Source organism: Crotalus tigris, unplaced genomic scaffold (genome assembly GCF_016545835.1).
Source record: "Crotalus tigris isolate CLP2741 ecotype Arizona unplaced genomic scaffold, ASM1654583v1 scf7180000017968.19369539983:2297261, whole genome shotgun sequence".
Taxonomy (NCBI): domain Eukaryota; kingdom Metazoa; phylum Chordata; class Lepidosauria; order Squamata; family Viperidae; genus Crotalus; species Crotalus tigris.
The window spans coordinates 1,694,680-1,706,986 of record NW_024096750.1 but is presented as its reverse complement, the minus strand read 5'-3'; the positions used below and the strand labels follow the sequence as shown (position 1 = coordinate 1,706,986).

General features: G+C 42.6%; 1 protein-coding gene across 1 annotated transcript in view; it reads right to left on the bottom strand.

The window, feature by feature from the left end:
* Positions 1-2,100: 2,100 nt before the first annotated feature.
* The window catches only part of WNT8B (Wnt family member 8B), a 58,746-nt gene continuing 48,539 nt past the window's right edge, over positions 2,101-12,307 (bottom strand). The window contains exons 3-6 of the mRNA XM_039345634.1: positions 11,793-11,931; positions 8,833-8,958; positions 6,748-6,890; positions 2,101-3,247 (exon numbers count right to left, since the gene is read on the bottom strand). Coding sequence (XP_039201568.1) covers positions 2,687-3,247; positions 6,748-6,890; positions 8,833-8,958; positions 11,793-11,931 — 969 coding nt within the window. The 3' untranslated portion in view covers positions 2,101-2,686. The remainder of the gene's footprint in view (positions 3,248-6,747; positions 6,891-8,832; positions 8,959-11,792; positions 11,932-12,307) is intronic.

The window sequence follows — 12,307 nt, the reverse complement described above, 5'->3', positions numbered from 1 at the left end:
TCCAAGCAAATCACTAGCTCATGTTCAAGGTATCCTGAAGAAGCATGAGAGACGGAGTCATGGGATCACTAAATCAGAATATTTGAGACAGCAGCTGATTAAGAAGGTCAAATGGCACCTTGACATTTTCCAGCTAGAGTCTCTAAAACCCTTATTTACACTGCACTGCACTGTTGATGATCAAAGAGAAGCCCCCCCCCCCAAAAAAAAGCCTAGAATCTCTACCAGGAAGGAATAATTTTTTCAAGTAAAATTCTTTGAGTTCTTATCATAGGGAATATACACCAAATCTTAGCTAAAAAATGAAAATTGCAGCATGTTTTGCCATTTATTTGGGTGGAATTCTGTTCAGCCAATTTCCCCTCTATTAATTTATTTGGCAAATGTCCTGTTAGTTTTTCCTCATTCTGTTCTTTCCTCATTTTCCAGTGACCTGAAACAAAAGCACTTTAAGTGGAACTTCTGGTAGTCCCAACACAGTCTCAGTAATGTAGTAGTATCTTCCTCCTATTGTGACATTGTTTGGGACAGCCCTCGTCACACGAGTTTGTTGTATCTTTTTGCAAGTGGATCTGCATCTGCTAATAATTAGCAACATGGGGGGCATCATTGCAAGATGATGAGTATATTTTCACATTCGGAGCTCAGCCTCTTTCATACAGGTGTACAAAAGGGGCAGGGTTTGGATCATGATACTGCAGCTGCCTTCTTGCAGATGTTAACCCCACCCATCCTCCACCACAGATGCTACTGGTAGTAATCAAAAGTCAGAGGATCAAGTATAGTTACTGCTTCTGTGAAAGCAACTTCTATCTTTCACTGAGGGAAGATACTGTATTTTCACGCAATCTATCTAATCTGGTTCTTGAATACTGAGCTGACACAAAATTTGAAAGATAATGTGACCATATGGGCTGGATTCATGGAAGCTAACCCATGAAACAATTTCAAGATGATTCTGGCCAATTTAGCAGCTATGTAGATCATCTGCTATGTCTTTATTAAATCTGGTAAAGTATGTTGTGTGAACTCAACCAAATGGAATCTGAGTATAGTGTTTGCTCCTCTCATAAATATTCTCTGTAAAGAGAAGGGAGGGAGGGAGGGAGGTTCAAAGACTTGGAAGGATTACAAATAGAAGACATGGTTATCTGTCTTCTTAAGTTCAGTAACTACTGGAACCATCAAATGAGCAACAAATGTGTAACAAATTTCAATCCATCACATGGAAAGGTTCTGAGTAGATTTTGTCTGAAATTAGGACACAGTATATGTCACAAATATTTTTTCTTCTAAAAATATGGCAAATTTTCCTTAAAATTATATTCCATTTTGGCAGCCTTTTCCTTCCCTTTCCCTCCTAACATAGGCTAGCGTATTATTTATAAATAGGATAATTTCATAATTCAGCAACACTTTCTCTCCTAACGTGCCTCTTACCCCAGTCAGGTATCCCAAATAAAAATTATTTAATTTACTCTAGAGCTCTAAGATGCCAAAACAAAACTCTATGCAAGAAGGGAAACTGTTTTAAAGTATCAGATTTGGATTTGTAGATCTGAGAATATTTCTGACTGTAAGCACGACGTGACATTCCAGTCCAGTAGGAAGCATCAAAACTTGAGAGGTTAAACCAGGATACATGGCTGGATTCCCTTTCTGTAACAATGGTTGTAGGTGGGAATAACTACTTTGTGTGTTGGCCTTTTCAAACTTGGTCAACAAATCTGCAACAGATGGAAATTTGATATTAACACAGAAAGCCTTTGAAAATATATTACTCTAGGGCAGTGGTTCTCAACCTGTGGGTCGGGACCCCATTTGGGGTTGAACCACCATTTCACGGGGGTCGCCAAACAACTCAGTCCTCCATTTTTTTCCCCCTTTTCCTTAGCTGTGCTACTCCTTTTTATTCTATTGGCTTTTGAAAGCAATAGAATAGACTCTCTTGAATAGAGTCTAATTCTATTGGCTTTCAAAAGCCAATAGGAATTGTCCAGGCTATCTCTGCCCTGCTGAGCCCGCCAAAAGTCCCATTCTGCAAACGGTGCTGCACCAGTTGAGTAGTCCTCGACTTACAACCGGTTGAGTAGTCCTCGACTTACGACCGGTTGAGCAGTCCTCGACTTACGACCGGTTGGGGGTCGCGGCATTAAAAAGGTTGAGAACCACTGCTCTAGGGTTTTTTTAATTCTTTTCTGTCATTGTCCAATTGTTGGAGACTTTCTTGGCAAGACTTTTCAGAAGTGGTTTGCTCCTTCCGAGGGTTGAGAGAAAAAAATTCACCCGAGATCATCCAACTGTTGACTCAGACAAGACTAGAACTCATGGCCTCTTGGTTTCCAGCGTGATGTCTTCACCACTATATCAAACTGGCTCTCTAGTTTAGCTAGCTGTCAACAGGACAGCTCAAGAACCCCTGCCAACAATTCAAAATACCCTACTTTCATTCTTCGATATGGTGATTAAAAAAAACCAAACTCATTCCGTAACAGTCTGTCACCTTGGGGCTACGTTCATCTTTTCTGGAACATCTGCAAACGTCTTCCGGTGGGTTCTCCAAAGTGGGATTAAAGACTAGATAGGCGAAGGCTTCCTTTTCATAGATAGATCTAAACATGGAAAACAAAGCAGAAGTGAATAAAATATGAGATGTTGTGAAGGAGCAAAGGATGCTGAGTCGGCACTAAGGCTGCTTCCTCCGGAGCTTCCGTGGGGGCACGTTGCCCCCGTGCTGCTCTCCCTTCTCCTTGCGTACACAGTGATACTTGGTGACACGTTTGCGGCACTGCTCACAGCGAACTGCGCAACACCAGTGGAATTTGCAGTTGCAGCTCGACACCATTTCTGCTCGCTGTTCCTCCACAGCCAACCCACAGTCTCCACACAGGCGCTGGCAGCTCTGTTTCTCCCACTTACTCAGGGCCTTGCCTCTCTTCAGACACTCCCGGCCTTCCGTGCCTAAGAGGCCCAAAGTCTTGTTCTCCAAGCAGTAGTCAGGAGAGTCTTCCAAGTGGACAAGCTCCTTTTTGGAGATTGAGCTGAAGGTTTCCACTATGGCGCCTCGACTTGCAGCGCTGTTGGCCACCCCTTTCAGTATGTCTACTTTCAATCCTTTGTGGTATTTCTCCTTCAGGTATGTCCCCACTTCTCGAAACTCGGGGAGTTGCAGCCAGCAGGTCTGGGTGGTGCAGCTGCCCGAAACCCCATGGCACTTGCAGGTTCTCTTCATCGTCCCTTTCACTGCCTAGAGATTAAGGCAACAACAGAGTAGAGGTCAAGCAACAAAACTAAGGAACAAGAACGTCTTATTTCAGTTCAACATAGAAAACTAATTGAGATTTTGCCTAAAATCTGTCTTAACATCTGGCTACAAGAAAATGTTTGGCATTCCTTCGAGAAAGATATTTCAGGATTTTGTACAATGTTACCAGCAAATTACTTTCTCTCTCCAGATTAAAATAATGTGTCAATGCTGTGACAATGGATGTTCCCTCTCTGACAACTGAGGGAAATTGCCGCCATTTTTCTCTGCTTTCAGCTTGCTTTTTCTTCTGTTTAGGAATGAGATGCAGAAGGGGGGATGGGGTGAATACTCAAGCTCAGTTAGCCATAATAATAATGCAGCTCCATGGGAACTCAAGGACACAAACTGATAACGTTTTGATGGGCTGAGGAGCTGGAGAGGGAGCCCGGCGCTTCAGGCAAATTGGAGAATGTGATTTATGACTGCTTCATGAGGGTGGGATTTGCAACGTTACTTTGTATCTGGGGGAAGGGAATTTAGTTTTGGGTTCAACTATGTAGTGCCGATACTTTGTTTCCTGAATAAAATGTTTCTTTAAGAAAGAATTTTGCCTTGAGGTTCTTTTGACGGGTTTCATCTGCCGGAACCATGACATAATGAAGGATTGGATGCAGTGATTAGTTTCCAAAGCTATTATTTGGATTCACCAAGTACTTATTCCTTCCTATTATGTCAACTCTAGAAAAAATAACCAGTTTGATGGTAGGAAGTGATAGGCATGCTCGTTATTGCAAATGGTATTTTACTATATGCATAAAAATACTGTTAAAAAAGTAATAATGATAAATGACTCAGACTTTTTGGCTTTCCCCTGTTTTGCAGTTGAGTGATGGTATACAGTTTGAAAAGTGCATGATGAATGGAGCATAAATCATGGCAGCAAAATGGGGACCAGGCTCATACCGAGTTTGCCTGGCCCTGCTGTAAATAACAAATAAAAGCCTGAGCTCTAGAAGTGGTCCATTAGCCGTATCCAATAGTTTGTTTCTCAGGTTTTCTTCCCTTCTGAATGGAGCTTCAGTCCTTCCATGCTACACGCTCCCAGATCATCTCCAAGCTATGTTACTATGAAGTAGGTTTTGTTGGACAATTCTGTGTTTCATCTTATTTCTTAAAAATAGTCATTTTCTGAATGTCTGTTTTATATTCTCTATATTGAAGCCCTTTTCTTGCACATTTGAAGATATTTCAATCATTAATAGTTGAGCACCTGCACACACCACTGAGGTTGTCGGTGGTGAGTGGAGTAGTGAGAAACAAGAATTCAAGGGGGATCCAGCACTGTTTCACATGGAAAGAGCACCTGCCATTTCTTTCTCCCGCATGTTTCCGAAAGCAGCAGGGAAACTGCTATAACTCTGGTTAGCCGGGCAACAGCCCATCCCAGGTACCAGGTTAAGGGCTCTGAGAATGGCATAGTGTGGACAAGGATGACACCACATCACACCATCACTTGTAGGATCTCTGAGATCAATGCATGCAAGGAGGCAAGCTGTTCTGAAGAACATTGTACATTGTAAACAAAATAACATAAGAGGGTCAAGCTGCAGGTTGGAAGGAAGAACCATTTCGTGACACTTAATGACAGGATCGGCCCTGTGGCAAAGAAAGAGAGAAAAGTAAACCACAACTTGCTGCTTAGTAAGCTAGAAAAAGGTGGGATAGACAACATCACCACCGGATGGATTTGTAGCTGGCTGACAAACCATACTCATCAAGTAGTCCACACGGAGAGAAGTACGCAGTGCGGTACCACAAGGCTCCGTCTTAGGCCCAGCACTCTTCAATATCTTCATAAATGACTTAGATGAGGGAATAGATGGGAAACTCATCAAATTTGCAGATGACATTAAACTGACAGCAATAGCCAGCACCCCAGAAGACAAGCTCAGGATCCAAAAAGATCTTGACAAATTTGAAAAATCGGCCCTATCCAACAAAATTAATTTGAATGTGGAGAAAAGCAAAGTTTTACATTTAGGCAGGAAAAATCAAAGGTATAAGTACAGATTAGGCGAGATCTGGCTCAAAAACAGTAACTGTGAGAGGGACCTTGGAGCCCTAGTGAACAATCACTTAAATATGAGCCAGCAGTGTGCAGCAGCAGCAGCCAAAAAAACCTAATACAATCCTGGGCTGTATAAACAGAGGCATAGAATCAAGATCATGGGAAGTATTAGTACCGCTTTATAAAACCCTAGTAAAACCACACCTGGAATACTGCAACCAATTTTGGTCACCATACTACAAAAAAGATATTGAGACTTTGGAAAAAGTTCAGAGAAGAGCAACTAAAATGATCAAAGGCCTGGAGACTAAAATGTACAAAGAACATCTGCAGGACTTAGATTTGGCTAGTCTAAAGAAAAGAGGAAACAGGTGACATGATAGCAGCATTCTAGTATTTGAGGGGATGCCACAAAGAAGAAGGGGTCAGATTATTCTCCAAAGCACCAGAGGGCAGAAAAAGAAACAATGGTTGGAAACTGACCAAAGAGAGAAGCAACCTGGAATTAAGGAGAAATTTTCTAACAGTGAGGACAATCAACCAGTGGAACAGCTTGCCTCCAAAAATTGTGGGTGCTCCATCACTGGAGGTTTTTAAGAAGAGACTGGACAGTCACTTGTCTGAAATGGTATGGACTAGAAGACCCCCAAGGTCCCTTCCAGCTCTATTCTATTCTAAGCAGGAAGTTGTAGGGAAGAGAAAGAGAAATGTGTCCTCCTGTACAATATATTTGAGAAATCTGGTTCAAGCATTGCAACAGTTCAGACATTGATTGACTTTTCTGCTGGGTGACCTCGAACTTGATAAGAAAAAGATTTCTCACTCTTATATTAGGATGAGTAACTCCCCTTTCATGACTGGCAGAGCTAGAAATCATGCTTCAATCAGCACAATCCAAGAATTTCCAAAGCCAAGTGTCAACTTGCCCCAATCTACATCCTAACATTATTCACAGGTATCTTGCCTTCCTGCATGGAATGGACATTCAGAATAACATTGGAATTATCAGCTTTACAAAGTAGACCAGACAGGAAACACGAACAGATTGGCTAAAATTATTTTATTGTAAAACTATATTAACAGAATCTTGCAAGTACAATTCTGCTATTGTTAGACTTTATAGACCGATAACTTAGGGGAGGGTCTGTTCTGAGCCCCTTGTTTCCCCCCCCCCCCCCGTAGCTGCAGGCTGTGCTCTCACTTACCTGACTCTTCAGCTTGGCAAGATCATTCCCACATACAGGAGCACCCCAAACTTTTTTAGCTTTTCCTTCAATTCTAGCAACTGAAATTCCCCGATAACACAGAACGGAGGGTTATTTCAGCGGCCAAATGCTTCATTAAAAATTTACCCATAGCGGACACCGGAAGACTCTGACACTCCCTCGCTTCTCCTGACTTTTCTCCTTGCAGTATATGGGGATGAGATTACCTTTCGGCCAGCTTCATTGTTATGCAGATTCATTGCTGCTCTGGCATCCTGCCCTGTCTCAAGGGCATCCACAAACTGCTTGGAAATGGCTTCCCCGAAGCCCACATTGTCACTGCAGCCTCCCCACAGCCATCCTTGGCCTCCTGCAGAGACAAAGGTGTCACCCGACTGTTAGATGGGGTACATCAGTGGGTGGGCTAAGAACAGCATCAGATCTGGCTGAAGCCCAGAGTTCAAGGCAAGGAATTCGGAATACATGTTCATTCTTCTGGACCCAGTCCCCTCCGTGCCAAGTTTTGGCTTATCCTGAATCACTGTTCTGCTAAGAGTACTAAGTCACATGTAAGAAAAACGGGCTATGTCAGTGATGGCGAACCTTTTAGAGACTGAGTGCCCAAACTGCAACCCAAAACCCACTTATTTATCGCCGGGTGCCAGGTGGGTGTGGCCCACTGGATGGATGTGGCTGTGGTGGTCATGGCAGATTGGGTGGGTGTGGCCAATGTGGATGTGATCACCTCGATGTTGCTTGTGGGAAGGGACGTCTATGGGGGCCAGGCAGGGTTGGGGGAGATCCAGGGGGTCTCTGGCAGGTGGGGCGATGGGCAGGAGGCTCATCCTGCGGGGTGAGGCAAGGCAAGGGAAGGCGGGGGTGCCATTGTCACAGGGAAAGGTGAGACAGGGGCTGGGACAGCTGCTGCCTGACACCATCAGCCCCTGCACACACAGGCCAGCAAGCGCATGGGTGCTGGGATGCATCCGGCCATGTGGGACCTCGGCCAGTTAGCGGGCGGCTGGTTGAAGAGGGATGGTTGTCATCTCCGGGGCATGGCGCATGTGCCCACAGAGAGGGCTCTGAGTGTCACCTCTGGCACGTGTGCTATAGGTTCGCCACCACTGGGCTATGTCTTCATCTTCCATTTACACAAAATGTCACAGTAGGGAGGGGAATCATCCTGGCAAAGAGGCCTCCCCTTTTTTTCCCCCAAAGTGTGAGATATTATTTTTAGTTATTTAGTTAGTCCAGCAATAAATTGGCACCCTGTCATAGCATGCAAACTGTGGCATGTCTGCTCCATTCCAGTTTGCTCCCTTTTTCTTCTTACCTGGATGTCTGATCTAAACAACTAAAAAACAAAATGCAGCGCAACGCTGAAACTATGCTTTCTTGGTACAGAAGATTTTAATTTTAAGGGATGAATCCGTGAAACAGTTCTACTAACTTATTTTAGCCAGCAAAGGATCTTATTGTAACCAGACTAACAATAATATTCCAGAGATTGTAAAAAATTTGCATGGAATCATCAGGTCTTTTAATTTCCTACACCTTTATGAAACTATTTCTTTTTTACTTTTCTTCTCATTTCTCATCCAGGAGAAGCATTAACAGTTTTCCTTCCTCACTGTCTACCAAATCTTGAATTTGACTATTTATACCTCCTGGCTCATTTTTCATTTCCCAATGTCTGAAATTTTACCCGAGAAATTTAAGTCTGCATGAAAACTAAGAAAGGTAGCTCCGAAACCTTCACACTACTTTCAGTGAAATTTGGCCCATTTGTTCTCTTCCTCCTCCTCTGCATATTTCCTTTTGTGAGAAAACAAAAGGATGCTGCCATTTATGCTTTTTCCATGCCAATCAATAGGAAAATCAGTTTTAAGAACATCTCCTGATCCAAGCAACCATCTGATAATTTTATTGCCCTACATTGGGAAATACCTTGTGTAATCAAGCCGATAGATAGCAGAAGAAAGGTTCAACTTTAGTACATAAAAAAAAAAAGAATTAGGATTACTGGGCATTAGCCCAGAAAGTGGGGGGGGGGAAATACTTGGATAAGATACCTGCATAGCTATATAAATATCACCTGCTTTCAGATTCCTGACCTGAGAAAAGCTATAAATAGATCTATGCAAATAGGAGACATTTTGCCCGCACATATTTTTTTAAAGGCTTTTGAGTTTGTTTGAAATACATCACTGTTCTCTTTCCTCTATTTTTTAGAATGAAGTTTAGCATGGCAAGAGGCCAGTGGAGAAAAGCTGTTCATAGAGAAGGAATGTGCTGTTGAGGTTACTTCTTACCAAACTGTCCATTGCGAGAATCATCACATCCACAATTGTCAAAGTCCCCAAGGCTGCAGTTTCGTGTCAATGTGTACATGACCCCAGCTGAGCTGATTGCATGGACAAAAGCTGTTTCTCGGTTAGCTGTGAAATAATTACACAACAACTTAGCCAAAGAAACTGCAGCTTAGGAGAAAACAGTAGAATCTATGACTTTTTTTTAGCCCGGTAAATCTATAACAGTGATGGCAAACCTTTTAGAGACCGAGTGCCCAAACTGCAACCCAAAACCCACTTATGTATCGTCGGGTGCTGGGTGGGCGTGGCCCATTGGGTGGGCGTGGCTGCAGTGGTAACAGCAGACTGGGTGGGACCAAAGAGTTCAATCAATCAATTCCAACTTTGCGAGATTTTTTTTCCCCGCACGTTGAAATTGATTGATTGATTGAACTTTTTTTTTTTGCACATGGCGGTGGAGGCCTAAAGTGAACAGGTTTTATAAAACCCAGCTGAAGGCCTAGGACTGAGGCGACGCGTGCATGCCCATAGAGAGGGCTCTGTGTACCACCTGTGGCACGCGTGCCATAGGTTCGCCACCACTGATCTATAAGATACTTTTGTTTTTAATTGAAAGTCCACTCCAGGATTCCTTTGACAGAGAGGAAAGTGATTTTCAGTGAAATATATTGTTAAATATATAAAACTGTGAGGGGAGTGGCATATTAATAGTTGTTTACACTAATTTTTTTAAAAAATAACTAGCTCCCATTAATGCAGGGGCCTTCAACCTTGGCCCTTTTATGACTTGTGGACTTCAACTCCCAGAATTCCTCAGCCAGCGTGCCTGGCTGAGAGATTCTGGGAGTTGAAGTCCACAAGTCATAAAAGGGCCAAGGTTGAAGACCCCTGCATTAATGCACATGAGCTGCTTTCATGCAGCTCATTAAAGAACTATTGAAGAAAATGTTTTAAGTATATTTTTGGCATGTTGTCTTATCATGCACAATTTTGTCCCGAAAAAAGAAGTAGTAGCTTACCATTCCTAAATTATCAGTGGCCACATTAAGTGTCGTTCATATGTAATTGGTTTTCCCAGTTTGTTAAAAGAAAAAGGAGATATCAGCAGCTTTAGATCAGAAGACAACAGGTGAAAAAAGTTGCTGGCCGGTCCTTCCCTGACAAATGGTGGTAGCTTATGGAAAGCTGATAGGAGTGGTCAAGAAAGTTCTCAATGGGCCTTACCCTCTGGAGTAGTAGAACTATGCAGAATGTAACCAATGCTTATTAGTAATTCTGTAATTCTGTAATTACAGTGCTTCCTTCAGTCAAGTGCTTGTTCAGTCCAATATTTACTTTGAATGGAATTAATGTTACAGAATAACAAAATTGGAAGGATCCTTGGAGATCTTCTAGTCTAACCCCCTGCTCAAGTAGGAGACCTTACACCAGGGGTGCCCAACCCCCAGTCTGTGGACTGGCACCGGTCCACATAAACAAGCAAAGCCCCATCCGTGAGATGCAGAGAGCACACAAAACCACGCACCCTCCAGTCCATGAAAAAAACCTCTCTCCACGGAACCGGTCCCTGGTGCCCAAAAAGTTGGGGACCTCTGCCTTATAGCATTTCAGATAAATGGCTGCCCAATCTCTTATTAAAAGCCTCCATTATTTACCCATGTAATAGGACTGTAGTATTATTATTTATCCTTTACTCCCCATCTAGTATTATGATGATGACTACAATTGTTCTGTTGCTTTGCACATGCACTCAGAGCTTTTGCACCAGAGACAAATTCCTTGTGTGTCTAAGTACATTTGACCAAATATTCAGTTCAGTTCAATTCAAGTGATGGAGCACCCACAACTTCTGAAGGAAAGCCTTTGCACTTAATTGTCTTCACTGTTAGGAAAGTTCTCCTTATCTCTAGGTTGGTTCTCTCCTTGATTAGTTTCCATCCGTTGCTTCTTGTCCTACCTTCGGATGCTTTGGAAAATAGGTTGACACCCCCCCCCCTTCTCTGTGGCAGCCCTTCAAATAGTGGAACACTGCTATCATGTCATCCCTAGTCCTTCTTTTCACTGGACTAGACAGATCCAATTCCTGCAACTGTTCTTCATGTTTTAGCCTCCAGCCCTTGTTGCTCTTCTCTGTACTCTTTCTAGAGCCTCAACATCTAGGCGAGCAAAACTGGATGCAGTATTCCAAGTGGGGTCTTACCAAGGCGTTGCAAAGTGGTACTAACACTTTATGTTATCTTGATTCTGTCCCTCTGTTTATATAGCCTAGGACTACATTGGCTTTTTTTTTCTTTTTTCTTTGGTAACTGCAGCACACTGCTGATTCATACTTCACTAGTTAAAAGAGGTTTTAATACTGAGAAAGAATAAACATCTCTATCTGTGTCATATAACAAATGGCTATGTTTACTACTATCCTCTTATCTGCTGAGTCTCCAAGCTCAACATGCTTCACTTACTTACAGTAAACCGTATTTACCATTTTGAGGCCAGGTCACCTGCTTAGGTAGGAGCTTTTGAAGTTCTTTGTAATCCCATGTTGGTTTTTTTTTTTAAATCCAGAATAGTTTACTACCATCAGCAACCTCCATGTTTTCTCCTGTCCCCAGACTGCTCATGAACACATCTGAAAAAACTAATCTCATTTCCTAAAGGATCTCACTCCAATCTTTTCTCCAGTCTGAGGACTGTCCACTTATTTCTGCCTTAGTCTTCTTGTTTTCTAACTAGTAGACAAATTGTTGTGGCTATGGACGATAGCAATATCTTCTTGGGATAGGATTACCTGCAATTTAAAAGAAGCACACACCTGCAGGACATTAGAATATCAGGCAACAACTTATTCCATAAGGAACTCTTATTTATCCGATTCCAGCAGAGAAATATAATACATATAGAAATACAATATAATTGGTACATAGCTAATGGAAGCAGCCCCCCCCCCCCATCATTTTTCTTACCACTGCGAAGGCCTCCATGGCTGGAGAGTTGCAAAGCTCTCTCAGGACAGTTCCAACGATCCCAAGCAAACTGGAACTTGCATTCCTCAATACCACTCTGGGCACCAGCTGCAACACTGCTGGAGTAGATGAGGTACGCCTGCAAGGGGAGGAGGTCAGAACAGAGAAGGAGCTTCGAGGTAAATTGGTGAAATCATCAACCTTCCTATTTTTCCAAAACAATTTTTAGGCAAAACGCAGGGAGTGGGACGAGGAGTTCCCATCTTCTCGAAGGAAATTAACAGTAATGAATTTTTAAAAAATAACAACTGACCAAAATGTATTTAAAAGATGTCAATATTTAACCAAATATCTCACTGAGGAGCCGGAATTTTACAATCTTTAACAGTACAGTATTGACTCTGAAGAATTTCCCGGCCAAACATGCTGCTAGGAAGATGCAATGAAGGGAAAAATCAGGAACCTGTGGCTTTGTGAAGCTAGAGATCTAAACTGGGGTACAGATACCAATCAAA